The sequence below is a fragment of the Epinephelus moara genome, chromosome 9, assembly GCF_006386435.1.
Source record: "Epinephelus moara isolate mb chromosome 9, YSFRI_EMoa_1.0, whole genome shotgun sequence".
Classification (NCBI taxonomy): Eukaryota; Metazoa; Chordata; class Actinopteri; order Perciformes; family Serranidae; genus Epinephelus; species Epinephelus moara.
The window spans coordinates 6000190-6017215 of record NC_065514.1 but is presented as its reverse complement, the minus strand read 5'-3'; the positions used below and the strand labels follow the sequence as shown (position 1 = coordinate 6017215).

Sequence of the window (17026 nt, the reverse complement as noted above, 5' to 3'; positions counted from 1 at the left end):
CTGCCATTGTGTCTAATGAAAAGGTTGGGCCTCTGAGTTCAAACGCAGGCGATTGTCATGAGCTGTAATAGGATGTTTCCACAGTTAATAGTGGTATTGTTTAGTTTTTCTTTGTCCTGGTGGCGCTGAGGTTCACAGTGGTTGGACAATAGGTTGGTGTCAGGGTCCAGATCAGCCCTAAGAGAACAAATGAGAAGCTCTGTGTGAAACTTAACCTACAGTGTGTGTGTGTTTGTGCCTCTCCATGCCTCCAGAGTTCTCTCACCATAAAGAACACCTGTATAATCTCACTGGGTGTAGGAGGAGAACCTCAAACTTTGCTCTTTGCTCTTTTAGTGAGATCTAACCCTCGGCCTACAGCCAGGCTGCTTTCGGTCTGTAGGTTTCATTGTGAAGTTCAATTTTAAACAAGTTTCCTGTGGTTTATCATTAGCTCATTAACTAGTGTTTGGGTTGTCCCGGTCTCCTCTGTGTTGGTTTTCATCTCTTCTTTTGGTAAACGGTGAAGAGCTGCAGGAATGGTACTGCTAGGAAAGGAGGTGTGTGTGTTTGTTGGCTCCTGCTAACCTTTGCTCAGCAGCCTGTGGGGTCAAACAGGATTTATAAGAGATAAGACTTTATTGTCTTCTGTCTGTACACAGTGCAGTACAGTACATCGAGGAACAAAGTTGTGTTTCCCTGGTACCCGGCGCAAAACAAAAGAATGAATGAACATAAGGTGCAGACAACAAGGTACAAAAAACAGGCACTGAACAATATCCAAGACAAGGTACAAACATATCATGCAAAAACAAACATGTAGTGTAATTAGGCCTGTCACGATAATCAATGACTTATTGTGCGATATATGGACATGACCTTGATCATTTTGGCGACCTCCGTATCGCCTGTTTGTTTATATAAGAATGTCACCTACATTTAGGCCAACATGAAGTCAGAAAAACAGGGTTCCCATGGTCGTGAAATTCCTGGAAATAGTTTTACAGAATGTTTTGAAAAAGTTTTGAATATTCATTGTTTAAAACATCCCAAAACAGGTACACAACATCGACTAATTTAAAATCTATTGTTGCACTCGATGACCGTTGAAACGTCACTAGTATCTCATGAGCTGTGTATGCAGCCAGTTGGCAGCGGGAATGTCTAACAAGCAAGTCAAGTTAGCAAATGCTAGCAGTTCACTTATCCACAAATGTCCGGGAAGTGCGTGTTTAATAATGTTTGGCTTTTGAACAACAAGTATAATACATGACTAGAGAGAGGCAGACTACAGCTGCACTGGATGTAGGCTCTGCGCCAAAATATTTGACGTTAGTAGCAACATGGGGGAAGCATCTCTGGAAGCTCAGTCTCACTCCGAAGTCATCGAAATCACTTTGGCAGTGACTTGCGGCATCAGAAAACCAACCAAAAGAGGCGTCCTGTAACTTCGGCATGATATGCAGCCGGTTTTCTGTTATAGTTTAATGGTGCCTGGCGGTGTCAGGGGGAAATGCGGTGGGGCAAGGACGAAAGCTAAGGTGGCAAATGAGTGGGGCGGACGGGACGGGTGGTGGATGGGTCCAACAACCATTGACTTTCACCCGAGAGAGCGGTGTTCACGTCACGTAAGATTCTAGAGCCAAACCGTGTTCTTTTTTCCTAAACCTAACCACGTGCTTTTGTTGCTGTACCTAACCACGTGGTTTTGATGACTAAACCCAACCATGTGTTTGTTGTTGAAGGAAAAAACATCAATTTGCGGTGTTGTACTGACGTAGTGCGTTTGTATGGACGTGGAAAGTCCATAACCAAATGAGGTCGGAGTCAAGAGTGTTGTCTCTGGTCAAGGAAACCAAAGAAACGCTGAACATACTGCTAGTGTCTGCACATCTTTCACGCAAGCTGTAGCCAGGCCAGATGACATTACCGCTTTGTGTCTACTGTATTTGTAGACATTCTTTGTAGGTATTCAATTCCATATTCCACGCTTCAGTTTTGTTACAATATCTGTCCTAGCACATTGGAGTAGGTGCCTCATTATTTTACCCGATAATTACAAAATTGGCCTAACGTTACCTGCTTTAACCTACTTGAATAAAGTCATGAAAATGCAGTAAAACGTTGGAAAAGTTATGAAAAAGTTTTGAAAATCCATTGGTAAAAATGTGTGGGAACCCTGGAATAAACAGCAGAGTTTTCTCAGCCATTATAAGACTTGGGGGCAGTGATTGCACGAGTCCGTAGAGAAATAAAACAACACTTCAAAGACAGAACAGCGTAGCTTGTCGGTAGTTTGCAGCTGCACTTTTTGAGTAGTAGAGGCACAGTCCTGACAGTCATTTGTGTGCCAACCCCTCGCAGTGAACCAAAGAGTCCTTTGTTTGTAGTTTTTCTCGCCAATAACTTCATCCTCCACTTTGTAAATCCACCAGCAAACCACCAGGCTCCTAGGCCGTCAGTCCCCAGGAGCCGACTGCAGCACAGCAGCCGAATTATGGACGTAACGGCCGTGTTCTAAGCTTGTCCATTAGTTGCAAGAGGCATCAAAAGTTCATGACAGGATAAGTGCAGTGTTAGAACATTTTAAACACAAGTTGTGTAAATAAATGTAAACAAATGTACAGTGTGAAAAGCAATGTCCTGAGGATGTTTATGTAGTAGGTTGTGCCAGTAGTCTAAGTAAAGTGAGGAAGGGTTTGAAGTGACACGTGCTTGTGTTTGTGGATGGGTGTGTGTATGTGAGGGAGCTTTGTTTCCTCTGTTATTCGTCTGTGGGGCGGTTCATAGGTGTAGGGTTAGGGAGGAAAGTCTAAAGATCCCTTACGTAACGCAGAGAGCTGACTGTGGTGTATTGGATTGTAAAGCCCCTGTCGTCAGCACAGCACCCTGCAATAATGTGCTGACAGAGACGTACAAACACAGACAACTTATCTCTGTTTGGTGTAATCACATTCTTTAGATAAACACCAGCTATCATATCTTGTCTCAGACCGCTCTCAGAATATAGACAGTGTTTTACAAGCAACTCCAACCCAGCGGTCCTGTTTGTTGTTTGTTGTTTGTTTGTGTTCAGTTGGAAGCACACTGGCTGCCTGTGTGTTGTCTAACACCACTTATCTAATCCACTGTGTGGTTTATTATAGGGTCAATTTAAGAAGTTCTGCTTTTATTTTAGTTTATTGTTTATTAACAAGGATCCCCATTAGCTGCTAGTCTTCCTGGGGTCCGAAAACTTTACAGTATCATAAAAATACAAATACAATTTAACAGATCACACAAAACATATTTACACAATAAGAAAGCATACAAACAATTTAAAATAATACAAGGCTCAACATTGTCATCATTGGCTCTCTAATAAGTGACATCTCAGCTTCTTTTTGAAGAAGGCTATACCTTGAGTTTCTGTAATGACTCTTGGAAGACAGTTCTTTGCACGGATGGCCCTGTGAAGAACAGTTCTTCTCATACTTCTTGATTTTGCCAGGGGTAGACTAATCAAGCCTCTACTTGCCCCTCTGGTGAAATACATGTGCATGTTCGATCTATAAATTATTTTATTAGGGACCTTGGCCAATGGCCGAGGTCCCTAATAAAATAATTTACCCCCAAAAGTGTCAAAATGGCCTCTCTAGTGCCACCTAGACATACAAAAATTGCCACTGCAGCCCGTAGGAATGTCCTAGAAAGATTAAACCAAAACTGGCTTGTTCGTCTCATCAAGACCTACAAATCACATGCTGACACCCCTGACCTAAATCCAACAGAAAGTGAGCTAGTGCCTGTGAAATTAACATGAGCAAATGTGGAGAAATTGTCAGCTGTGAGCTAGAGTGGAGAGGGGTCTAAAATCATCTAAAACGTTTGTCTTTAACTGTCTACGTGAACTGGAGGCCGAAATGGCGAAAGTCCAAGGTCCTGCCCAATGCTGCTCGCAGCTTTAATTATAAATTAATTTAGGGTTATGGGTTAAAATAACCTTCTGGAAGAAGAAAAGTAGGTTGGCAGATAGCCTTTTCTCAACATTTAGCCAATTGAGACGTACATGCATTTCACGTGTGTTAGTCCTGTAAGAGCAGCCCAGGACTAGTCTAGCAGCCTTGTTTTGTGCCACTTGTAACATATTAGGAAGATGCTTTGAGGCAGAACCCCATACTGCAGAGCAATAGTCCAGGTGGCACAAGATTAAAGCACATGCAATTTGGAAGGAAGGGTGCACACTTTCTCACGGTAGCAACAGCTCATTTTTGAGACAGTATTCCTGATGTTAGCTTTTTCAACATGCTGTATTTGATTTTAGCCAAGTCCAGTCAATATTTGTTTACATAAACTCACAAAGCCAAAGACAGTCAGTAAAATGACGAATTTTTGTCAGACTGAAGCTCCCAGAACCTTCAGTCTGACATGGCTTCCATTGAAGGCGATTTACAAGGGGGAGGGAATTTGATTTTTTTCGCTAACCAATCAGTAGAGATCAACGACTCACCCAGAATCTGACGTCATTAGTATCCATGCCTCGGGGGTGCCGAAAACAAGGGAGCATTGCCCGTTTAAAATGTCTCCGTCGTCGTGCACGCCCAGCTGCATCGCCGTTAAATCCAGTTTAGCAGCTTCCTTAATTTGGTCCTCCATTAACGCGAGTAGTGCCGAAATACCTTGATAGCATCGTTAATGTGGTCTGTAGGATCTGTAGCGGTCGCCATTGTTGCTATCCTCACCAGTTACCCACCGGCGTACAGCTTGACATCAGCGTGGCGCTGATTGGCTAATCGCTAGACCCCCGGCGTTCATTGGTCCGTCCATCGTTTGGACGAGATAAATCGCAAATTCATTGAAGTATGCCAGACCAGTAATGCAAGCCTACTCAGTTAAGGGGGCGGGGTCTATGGTCTGGAACCAGGCTAAGCCATTAGTGGTAAAATAGAATTTGTTGCACAACGTTTCTGAGGTTTTTTTGCTTATTTTATTCAAAAATGTGCTGATTGTTTTGAACCAAAAACAGAATCACGTATTACAATAGTTACATAATATGTTTTTTAGTAAAACTGAAAAATTCATTGGGGCCAACTTCTCAACTGTGAGAATTTGCTCTCTCTTTCTTTAATGTGATATTACACTGAGTATTTTTGGGTCTTAGACAGTTTGTCGGACACTAGTCTCTATATACAGACTCTACATTCAGTGAATGTAGAGTCTGTAGGCAAACCCTAGACTCACAAGTCAGTCTTTAGACGCTTTGCTTAACTAAAGACTGATGACTTTCTCCCTGATTTTGTGTTTAGATGGGCGGATACAAGTTTTAAAAAAAACTCCCTACGTTGCAGAACCAATAGTAAATCTGCAGGGCGGTCCTTCGGTGGCTCGCTGAACTCTTGTGCTCGTAAACATAGTCCCACTAGAAACACGTGTAGCTGTACAAAATGGCTCAGCCGTGCTCGCAGAAAACACCGTCAAAGTTAGTGGATGTTTGTCACGTTTGCGGCGACACATTCTCGCCAACTTAAAGAAACAAACATAATCTTTTACGAGGCCATGACTCATCCGTCCGGCCGGACGATAGAGGGAATCGCCTTGTTGTTTACAAATACTTCCGGGTAGAAAACCAGCAGAGCATTTAGCTATATATATATATATATATATATATGTATATATCTATCACATTTTTCACATCACTGTATCACCGTTTAGACTAATCCGATGTTTGTAAAGTTTATAAACACAATGATTGAACAAACATTACTAGTTCTTAGCCGTTAGCGGTGTCTGTAATAGGTAATAACTCATTAAACGGTCCGTCAAAAAAATATTTTTTCCAGCGGATATCTTAGTTACAACATGATTGAGCTAGCAAAGCAGTTTTGTGTTGCTATGTGTGGTATTTATTCAGTTTTGGGAAATCACGATTGTCTAGAAAGCATCAGTGGCTGCAGCTGACAGGGACAGCTAACACTAGCAGCAAAGCTAACATCGAAACTACTCCAGTTAGCTCAATCATGTTGTAACTAAGACATGCGCTGGAAAAAATATTTTCTTCACGGATGAGCACACGTTTGAAAAAACGGAGTTTAATCTCTCGGCATCCATTTTCAAGCTCTCTGTGTGTTTGTTTCCTTGCGGACGAGAAAAGGGGGAGCGCACATTTCCGAGAAGGCGTGTCCTTTTCAAAAATACAAGAGGCGTTGCTTTGTTGCCGGCCGTTTTCGCTGGTGTGTTAAACACACTTTAGAAAGGAGTGTCCCCAGACTATCAGAAGGCGGAGATCTCTGATTGTCTGGTGGCGAGACTAGGCAAACCCTGGAGATCTTGCCTCCGGAAGAAGAGCGGAAGAGCCCTGGTTTCCGGTTGTAGGCTGTTTGTAGTCCGCGTGATATTGACCAATCACGTTTGAGCCGGCTGCAGTTGTTGCCAGATTGAATGGTCCGTGTGGTGAGCTAACGAGGCAGAACATAAGTGGCGTCACTGCAAACTCTGGTCGGACACAAAATGAAAACATTTTAAGACATTCAAGAAATTTTTGGCATGATTATGCTCTATTTTCTGACATTTTATAGACTACTCGGTTAATCAATATATCAATTAATTGAGAGAATAGAAATTGTAGAATTTTAATTGATTTATTTCAGTTTATTTCTGGCATAATCTACAAGATTTTTAATCACTACATAGCAGATCAGCACAACATGCAAAAAATATGACAGTCTACAAACAAGAATATAATTCAGCCTATAAGGAGAACAAAGTTTCCTGTCTTAAACAAATATTTACTTGGGTCAGTGGAGCGGTTTGTTTAGGAAAATTTCTCAGAAAATCAACAACTACTGATTGAACAAAGTCAGCAAAACTAAACTTCAAAAACCTTGTGTGTATTTTCTGTGGAATTAATACCAAATAACTTTGTTCGTTCCAGCAAAATGTCCAAGAAAATTATGAGGGAAATTATAGACCTGTAAAATAAAACTTTGCCAAATTCGGAAATGGTTTAATAATTAAAAAATTTGTATTCATTGGATGCTTATTGAAGCGGTAATAAAGTGTTCTGTGAGTTAAATGGAAAGTTAGCAGTGCATTACACAGACAAAGGAATATAAAAGGGACGGATGTGCAAACAATTAAAGTAGAGCACAAAACAAAGACCACAGGTTCAGGTTATGACTATGAGGCAGATTTAAAGGAGGACACAGGACTTGCCTGATCTTGTTTAGGTTAGTTCACAGCCTCAGGGTCCTGGTGAGGAAAGCTCAACCATTTTAAGACTGTATTCAGTTCAGTTTTGATTCTGTAGTAACCACAAGAGAGTTTCGCCTCATAAGGGATTACAGGATATAATTAATTGACCGATTTTATACACAAAGGTCATTTTACCCGTAATGAGGAGCAGTAAAACTCTTTTAATAATCTAATAATCAGTCCAAAATGTACTCCCCGCTCCATCTGGTCTCATGTAGCTCAGTAACTCCAGCGCAGTTCAGGAGGTCAGATCCCACTGCTTCACACATGAAAATCAAAAGATGAGTAAACTGATCTTTGTACAATCGTGTTCTTTGCAACAGCTAATATCATCAGTCAGAAGAACATTAATCTGCAATTAACTTGGTAAGCGATTAAAAATGCAAAATATTTAATGGTTCCAGCTTCTGAAATGTGTGGATTTATTGTTTTTCTTTGTCATTTTTAGATACATACAGTAGATAGATAAAGTAATTTACCAATCCAGGCAAGAAATTTCACTGTTACAGCAACTTAGAGCACTGGTGCCCAACCTGGGGGTCCAGACCTCCACTAAGGGTTGCCTAAAGGCCCTGACACACCAAGCCAACAGTCAGCCATCAGTCGTTGGGCCATTGGTGAGAGTCTCTGTGAGATTTTGATGAGCATTTTTTCGCAATTTTATTTATTTTTTTGAACTAAACATTTAATCAGTAGTAGGACAATGAAAATTATTGCTAGTTGCAGCTCTTGTTCCTCTAAGGCTTATCATTAAAATGAGGGTAGATTAAAGCTCAAAGAGGCTGTAATATTTCTGTCAGGAGTCTGTCTGCAGCATTTCTGATTAAATGTAATCTTGCAGATTAGACAGCTGCTCAGGGAGTTAAAATAGCGAAGATGAAAATAAAGAAACACGGATCACAAATTCCAGGAAATCTTAAATTCAGTGGTGTTTCCTGTCCCCTCTTTTTTCCCTCCTCTCATCTGTTTCTCAGCTATATGTCACTCACATGGACTTTTTCTGTTTCCTGCTATTTCCCCCATTGCCCCTCTCCACTTTGACCTGGTTTGCATGCCTGTGCTCATTACTCCTTCTGTCATGTGTTCACACAGGTGTTTACGGGCTGGTTGAATCAGACCTGGACAAGGTGTTCCGGCTTCCCACCACCACCTTCATCGGCGGCAACGAGAGCTCGTTGCCTCTCAGAGAGATTATACGACGCCTGGAGGTAAAATACTTTAAACTGGGTCATTCGTGTAAAAATAAAAATCTAGAATCATGATAATAACTATTTATAGCACCTTTCATGCAGAGATGCAGTCCAAAGTGCTTCACAAAACAGGATTACAAGTGTATCCGCCCCCTGATTCAGATACGCTACAAAAATAAATGGGTTCATCTTTGGCCCATGCTACACCCTTCCACCATCATGAAAACCAGGCTGGTAGTTTTTCCATAATCCAGAAGACAAACAAGCAAACCTAACCGAAAAAATAATCCCCTTGGTAGAGGTAACGATAGCAATCATCTGATAAAGTGGGATTACCCCAAATTAAAAACCAGAATAAAAATGTCTTTCATTTTAAGTTACCATCTAAGATCAAGATTAGATTAGATTGTACAAGTACTGAGACAATGAAATATGATTTAGTATATAACCATAAGAACAAAACGCCTTAAAGGGGTAGTGCACACCAAAATAAAAATTCACCCATTATCTACTCACCCATATGCCGAGGGAGGCTCAGGTGAAGTTTCAGAGTCCATTTGTACTCAGTGATGAACTCAATAGATTTTGGTGGTCAAATGTTAAGGCCACTGTGACCCTGTCTGTCGCATTCTGGTGAACGCGATATCTTAAGAAGACTGTGAGGGATTTTCTTCAAAATTGGCACAAATGTTCACTAGGACTCGGTGATGAACTGATTTGATGTTGGTGGTCTGATATCAAGGTTACTGTGATCTTGCATCTGGCTCATTCTTGTGAAATCTCAAGAGTACCTTGAGGGTATCTCTTCAAATTCTTTTTCTTCAAAAGTCCACTTTGAGTCAAGGATGAACTGATTGGAATTTGGTGGTCAAAGGTTAAGGTTACTGTGACCCTGTCTGTCACATTCTCTACAATGCAATATCTCAAGAAGGCCTTGCGGGAGTTTCTTCAAATTTGGCACAAACATCCACTTTGAGTCAAGGATGAGCAGATGAGAATTTGGTGGTCATAGGTCAACGTCACTGTGACCCTGTTTGTCACATTCTCATGAATGCAGTATCTCAAGAAGGCCTTGCGGGAATTTCCTCAAACTTGACTGGTGCGCAGAGGCGTACAACAGCAAGGCAATAAATCTGGTCGGAACATAAAATAAAAAGTTATCAAAGGTCAAAGGATTTGAAAATCTGCGACAGATGAAAGTTCTCGAGGAACCAGAGGATCTTAAGAGTTTATGGCCATGAAGAGCTTTTAAAGTAATCAATAATATCTTGCAGCCATTCAAACCCTCTTCTCTGTCTTCCAGATGGCCTACTGTCAACATATCGGAGTAGAGTTCATGTTCATTAACGACGTGGAGCAGTGCCAGTGGATCAGACAGAAGTTTGAGACACCAGGAGTCATGCAGTTCAGTCTGGAGGAGAAGAGGACTCTTCTGGGCAGAATGATCCGATCCACAAGGTCTGTCTTTGTTTCTCCACATTCCTCAACACACCTCAGTCAGTAACTGGAAAAACATGCAAAGCAGCTTGAGGTGTTTCTCTGAGTTTGAGGAGGGGGATGTATTGTTCTGAGCCACAATATGAAGTAGCAGCACCACCACCTGTTCACAGGTTTGAGGAGTTCCTCCAGAGGAAGTGGTCTTCGGAGAAACGATTCGGTCTGGAGGGTTGTGAATCGCTCATCCCAGCTCTCAAAACCATCATCGACAAGTCCAGTCAGAACGGAGTGGAGAGCGTGATCATGGGGATGCCCCACAGGTAAACAGTGGCATTATATCTCTTACAATAAGATGTCAAACCGGTGTTGTCTAAAGCTTGGCAGACTATGCGTGTTTAAATATTTTTGTACACGTGTTAGCTCACGCTACTTATCATGCTGCTGTTCTCTGACTCACTCTTGCCCTGGGGCTGTTAAATACCAGATCTCAGTACTCATCCCTAGCTGGGTCAATTGGAGGTTGCATCTGAGCCAGTTGTGGCCAGCGGGCTGCCAGTTGTGTAGCTTTGTGCCCCTTCCTGATTTGTCTTTCTCCATTTCCAGGGGGAGGCTGAACGTGCTGGCTAACGTGATCCGAAAGGACCTGGACCAAATCTTCTGCCAGTTCGACTCTAAACTAGAAGCAGCTGATGAGGTGTGAACACCAACTGCTGAGACCAGAGCAAACTTTGATTAGTTTCATTAGTGATCAGTGGTTGTAAAGCTGCAAATACTAATTATTTTACTGCCAATTAATCTGTTGATTTGTGTTTGGATTGATTGATTATTTGTTTAAGTCTATAACATATCACACAGTTTCCTTCTTGTCATTTTGGGAGGTACACTTACCATATCGGTCTCATCTAACTCTTGGCAAGTAAGCGAATAAGTGTATTTTCCAAAATGTCAAGCTGGTCTCTTAAATTGCTTGTTTTGACCGAGCAACAAGCCAAAACCCAAACCTTTTCATAAACTACTGAATTAGGTCTAGTTGTAGCTGTGTCACGGAACATCATTGCCAAACAGTCTGTTTAAATATGCTGGCTTTAACTCTTGATTTTCTGCTCTCAGGGTTCTGGTGATGTGAAATATCACTTGGGGATGTATCACAAGAGGATGAACCGGGTCAGCGACCGGGAAATCACAATGTCACTTATGGCGAACCCGTCCCACCTGGAAGCGGTGGACCCAGTGGTGCAGGGAAAAACCAAAGCTGAGCAGTTCTACTGTGGAGACACAGAGGGCAAGAGGGTACACTGAGCTTCATATAAACATATCGAAATGAAACAAAAACATATTTGCTTGTGTTTGCAGCATGTTTGTAACCTGATGGATGATTTCACAGGTGATGTCTATTCTGCTTCACGGTGATGCTGCATTTGCAGGCCAGGGTATCGTGTACGAGACGTTCCACCTGTCTGACCTGCCGTCCTACACCACACACGGCACGATACACGTGGTGGTCAACAACCAGGTAGGCTCTGATTACGGGCTAGCATGTTATTGTATCCACATGTCTGTCTGATTTTGAAGTGGTATTAGTCCAAAGAGTTCGCCTAGATTAAAAAATAAAACCAGTTTAGCTACATTAAATGTTGTTTTCTCAAGGTGCTGACGACTTTTGAATACACAGCCTGAAATGACATTGAAAGACAGTAGATCTTGCTGGTTTGAGATTGAGCCTCACTGGTTAGAATGAGCACAGTATGATAACAGCTGTATGTAGTAATTAACTCTCTCATCCACACAGATCGGTTTCACCACAGATCCCAGGATGGCACGTTCATCTCCTTATCCCACAGATGTCGCACGAGTGGTCAACGCTCCCATCTTCCACGTCAATGCAGACGACCCAGAGGCTGTGATGTATGTGTGTAAAGTAGCAGCCGAGTGGAGGAACACCTTCCATAAAGACGTAGTCGTAGACTTGGTAAGTTTATAGGAGGTGTTATTTATGGCTCTTTCATTATATGCAGGGGGTTTCCTCTGCTGAAATGATGGTTAGGGGATTTTTGAGGAGGATCCAAGGCAGAATGAAGTCATAGCATATCAAGACATTTTAATTACCTACTGGCATTTATTGCGTGAGCTACAGCTTCTTATACATTAAAGAGAGGCCTGACAGGTCTAGGAAGTTAAACAACTGGCTGTGAAGAAAGTTTGTCAATACAGTAGGAGTGCCAATGCAAATCACCCACCCAGAGGCAAATAGTGTTTTGAATCTGAATTTGATTTAGAGATGTCACCTGCATGCTCAAACCCATCTGTTAGGTTCAGAGAGACAGGGAAGGTTTATGGCAGAGAAACCAAACAAGTTATAAATAAAAAGCAGGAAAGACCTGCTTTTTTTAACAGCTTAAAATATCACTGTAAGACAGGGCTAATGTGGGAAACCCAGTCTGACTTAAATGGATGTACAGCCCCATTTGGCTACTCTTATTATCTGCGTTTTTAGGGACTTTGTACAACATGTTGTACGAGCACATTGAAAGGCAGAAGTGTTTATATCTGATCCCACTGGACACATTCAAAGGCAAGGTGAAAAGCAGGTCAACATGCAGAGAGGAGGACGCAATATTGTTTAAATATAGGGAAATAATGGCGCACATTTTCAGAGAGGCATTCATATTGTTGCACTTGGTTGTTCACATGAAAAGTGACAGAAATTAATAGCTGTGTCAGGAATAAGATGAGAGAGAAGTTCAAGCCCTGGGTCCTTTTTAATCTCAACACATCTGGACCATCACAGTGTGAGGTGGGTGTAAGTGTCGGATTGTTGGTGTCAGGAAGTTAAAGAAATTGTTGGACACAACACCCCCATATCTGACTTCAGTAAATCGGGGGAATGTGTTTGGTGTTAGGGGCCGTTCACATGCCGCGTTTTTTGTGCTGTCAAATTAGATGTCAAGGTAGACATGCTAAAGGTGCGCCCAAAAGTGAGAGCATCACCATCGTGGGGTGCAAGCGTTCCCAAGCGCCTTTTTATAGGGGCGTGACAGCTGTGCCCAAAGACACTAGTTCCCAACCTAGGGGTCCATTAGGGGGTCACCAAAGCTTCACAGGGGGTGGCACCTCGAAGCTGATCAGCTCTGAACTCGGGATTTTGGGCAAGTAGGCTATGATAAAGTGCTGGTTATGGTCGCTTAACAATGTCATGTGCACCCTGTCACCGTGTCATTAAAAGCTGGTACAGAGTGGGCACAACAGTAGCACCCAGTGCCCAACCTTGCATTTTCCAGGTGGTAAATATGTCCTTAGACCATCTGAAGGGCAGCTCTGATGGAGTATAATGGCCTATACCTTTGTGCTCTTCCTTCCAGTGTCTGTGTTATTAGGCTCAACAGGCTAAAAGTAGAGTTAGTAGACATACAAGAGATTTGACAAGAGACAAATTTGAGACTATGGAAACCTTGAACTTGTGATAATTTGCCAAGTGCAGATCAAAACTGAAACTCAGAGTGACACACTAATGTTTTGCATGATAATCAATCAAAATGGACACTTGGTTGTTTGAACAAGAGAAATGTGTCACAAGAAAAGCATGTCTAAACCTTTGCTTCCTCACATTCAGGTCTGTTACAGACGTAACGGCCACAATGAGATGGACGAGCCGATGTTCACCCAGCCGCTGATGTACAAGCAGATCAAGAAGCAGAAAGGCGTCCTGCAGAAGTTTGCTGAGAAAGTCATCGCTGAGGGAGTCATCACGGCACAGGCGTATGAGGTAAAGCAACCTGCACTGCTGCAGATACTGCTTATCAGACATGCAAACATGTACAAGGCTTTGGAGCAGACAAGGTGGTTGTCCTCTGCTGTCGTGGTCGTGCACAGTGTGAGACTTTTTAACAGTTAAATTCTCAAAACAGCCTCTGTGTCACATTTACCTTGGGACTATTCTAAATCTCAAGGGGCTGTTTCTACATAGCTGCAGCACTCTATACTGAAAGAATAAGGCTTTATTGAAATTGCAAGATGATGTTTCATTGTCAGTGAGAAGAGACATAATGGAGCATCTCTACAGTCTGAATGAAATAGTAATAGAATAGTCTGACGCAAACAAAAGTGTTTTTGAGAGAGTGAGGTGCAAAGGGCAAAAACTGCTCATTTTTCAGTCTGTTCAGTTCTTCAGGCTCTTTTGTGCTATCAGCAGGAACAAGACAATAACTGATGACTTACAGGCACAAAAATGTAGTCCGTACATTTCTGCACATCTATTTGTAATTTGTGTGAAGTGCTACACACTTAAAAGAAAAGTGAAGTAATTACTGTACGCTGAAGACATTTCAAAGCGATTAACCCTGCTTACACCTGGTATTAAAAGTATAATATGCAACTTTTTTGCTTTAAAATGTCTTAAAATGACCAGACCAAGACTTACATAATCCCAAATATTTCCAACAAAGTTCAAACCCAGAGAAATCTGTCATTTTAGTCAAGGATCATGTGGTCACTGTCGCCTGTCAGTGGCTTCATATCCTCTTTCCGCATGTGTCAGTGTTGTAGTTGTTTGCAGGAAGCTGTTTTTCTTTATGTCGAGTTTCAAGCCAAAATTTTACATTACAGTTTTTAGAGCTTAGTCATTTATAACTGTGTTTTACCCGAATGAAGGATTTTTGTCAGCAGACGTCTAGATCTGTGGTGTATGTGTTTATTTGTGAGAAGTGGGGAAGTGAGATCTGATCACAAGTGGTCACTTGAGACGTATGAGGACACGATTGTAATGCCAGGTATCAAAAGACAGGCTTAGAGCTTTCTATTTGAAATCAGACCACCCAAGATGAATGTTAATAACAGATGTAAACAGGGCCTGTTGGAGAAATGACTGAGGTTCCACGTAGTAAGCAAACACCTGAAATGTGGCCACAACTCAAAGGCTGTCACAACCTTTCACTGTCAGGAGGTGAATATGTTCTGCAACCTATACAGGCTTGTGACTAAGCAATGAGCTACTGTACATAAGACAGATATTCGCATAAGTTTTCCATCTCTTTCAGGAGGAAATAGCGAGGTACGACAAAATCTGTGAAGACGCTTACGCTCGTTCCAAAGATGAGAAGATCCTTCACATCAAACACTGGCTGGACTCACCGTGGCCCGGTGAGGATTCTTATATTTTTATTAATTCTTATTGTATATTCCTCACAGTTTGTGTTTTTTGCGTGCATTGACCTGTGAAATCTTTGTGTTGGTATGTCTGTAGAGTTTTTCACACTGGAGGGACAGCCCAAAACTATGAACTGCCCTGCCACTGGCATCACTGAAGAAGAGCTCGTCCATATTGGAAACATTGCTTCCTCTGTGCCAGAGGAAGACTTCACGATACATGGAGGTACTGTCTGCTCTCCTCATCCTGTTTCAATGTCTGACAGTGTTGCCAGTCTCTTTTTAAATCTGTGTTTTGACGCTGTTTAAGGTTTGAGTCGCATCCTAAAGGGCCGTGCTAACATGGTGAACCAGCGAGTGTGTGACTGGGCTCTTGGGGAGTATATGGCCCTTGGCTCTCTGCTCAAAGAGGGGATCCACGTACGCCTCAGTGGACAGGATGTGGAGAGGGGCACGTTCAGGTACAGGTTCTGTTTCTCTCTGTGTGTTTTGGAGGTGTGTCCAAAGGTTTGTGCAGATGTGATTTCTTCCTCATGAGGATCTTTATGGCTTCAGAGAAACCCTCCTATCTACTGTACGTTCAGTTTTAAAGCATGATTTATACCAGTCGATTACAGAAAGACAAGGGTGAAAAATACTGGATGAAATAGGGTCGTCACTGTCAGGAAACAGACAAGGATTAATGCTGTTTTTGTTTTTACAATTTTTGCTCAACTTATCCTTTTTGTTTCTGCCTCACAGCCATCGACACCATGTTCTTCACGACCAGAACGTTGATAAGAGGATCTGCATCCCAATGAACTACATCTCCCCTGATCAAGCTCCTTACACTGTCTGCAACAGCTCTCTGTCCGAGTATGGAGTGCTGGGTGAGTAACATCGGCCTCTTTCACACAGGCTATGCCAACCTAAAAATGTCTAGGCATTACCCGAGGGAGCTGTATGAGAGAACACTTAGTTAAGTTGGATCGGACATTAAACAGACTTTACCTTGCCCGCTCTCCAGCACAAAATCAGTGTTATGTCCAATTGAGCCTATATGTGGATAGAGCAGGTAACTGTCCAGAGAATTCTCAGCAAGTGAGTGAGTGTGTTGATGATGTTTCTGTCATGTGATTTGCATGAAAGCAGAAGTAAATAAACATCTGAAGGTGAAGAAAAACAGTAATTTCAATCAGGAGAGACTCGTTTTTTATAGTAAAAGAATATTTATTAAGGTGCACATAAGAATGAAAAATGAAGAAAGTCTTTGGCCATTAAACCCCGTAGAGATGGTATGATTTAAGGAGGGTGATGAATCCATAGTCGAATAGGGAACTGGGTCTAGACAATGATGGTGGTAGAGGTGGTGAACTTGAGATGAGAGGAACGGGGAGAAGGTGAAATGATCTGGATGAGAAGAGTAATGAGCCTTTGCTGAGCTTGTCCTGGACTCTTGATACGATGGCCGGAGGTGAACAAGGTGGAGGAGGGCGAGACAATTCTGCCTAAAATGATGGCTGACAGCAGCAGAGGAGAGGGCAGGTTTAAACTTTTGCAGCAGCATCCTGATTGGCTGATAGAGATCGTGGCGATTTTTATTATTTTTTTAAGATATTTTTTGGGGCATTTTAGCCTTAAATTGATAGGACAGACAAGTGTGAAAGGGGGGGAGAGAGAGAGGGAATGACATGGAGCAAAGGGCCACAGGCTGGAGTCGAACCTGGGCCGCTGTGGCAACAGCCTTGTACATGGGGCGCAACCTGGGCCGCTGTGGCAACAGCCTTGTACATGGGGCGCCTGCTCTACCACTAAGATCGTGGCGAAGTTTGATTGGATAACTAGAAAAGCAGTGGGAGTGGGATGGAGAGAATTGTGAATAGGGATGCACCGAATATTCGGGAACCGAATATATTCGGCCGAATATTGCAAAAAAACACACATTCGGTATTTGGTGGAATAAGTTAAAAGCAAGGCCGAATAATAGCGGTGTGTTTTGATAACGCAATCAAACAGCGTGCCGTGACGGGCGGAGTAAAATGTCGGCAGTGTGGCGATCCGTCCGTCAC

The 17026-nt window shown here is 42.4% G+C and overlaps 1 protein-coding gene across 1 annotated transcript in view; it reads left to right on the top strand.

Moving 5' to 3' along the window:
- ogdhb (oxoglutarate dehydrogenase b) overlaps nucleotides 1-17026 on the top strand; it is a 95432-nt gene that overhangs the window by 13865 nt on the left and 64541 nt on the right. Inside the window, exons 5-16 of the mRNA XM_050052440.1 lie at nucleotides 8302-8417; nucleotides 9703-9857; nucleotides 10010-10156; nucleotides 10440-10530; nucleotides 10947-11126; nucleotides 11221-11349; nucleotides 11626-11805; nucleotides 13447-13599; nucleotides 14870-14972; nucleotides 15076-15204; nucleotides 15289-15439; nucleotides 15720-15847. Of these exons, the coding sequence (XP_049908397.1) occupies nucleotides 8302-8417; nucleotides 9703-9857; nucleotides 10010-10156; nucleotides 10440-10530; nucleotides 10947-11126; nucleotides 11221-11349; nucleotides 11626-11805; nucleotides 13447-13599; nucleotides 14870-14972; nucleotides 15076-15204; nucleotides 15289-15439; nucleotides 15720-15847 (1662 nt within the window). The remainder of the gene's footprint in view (nucleotides 1-8301; nucleotides 8418-9702; nucleotides 9858-10009; nucleotides 10157-10439; nucleotides 10531-10946; nucleotides 11127-11220; nucleotides 11350-11625; nucleotides 11806-13446; nucleotides 13600-14869; nucleotides 14973-15075; nucleotides 15205-15288; nucleotides 15440-15719; nucleotides 15848-17026) is intronic.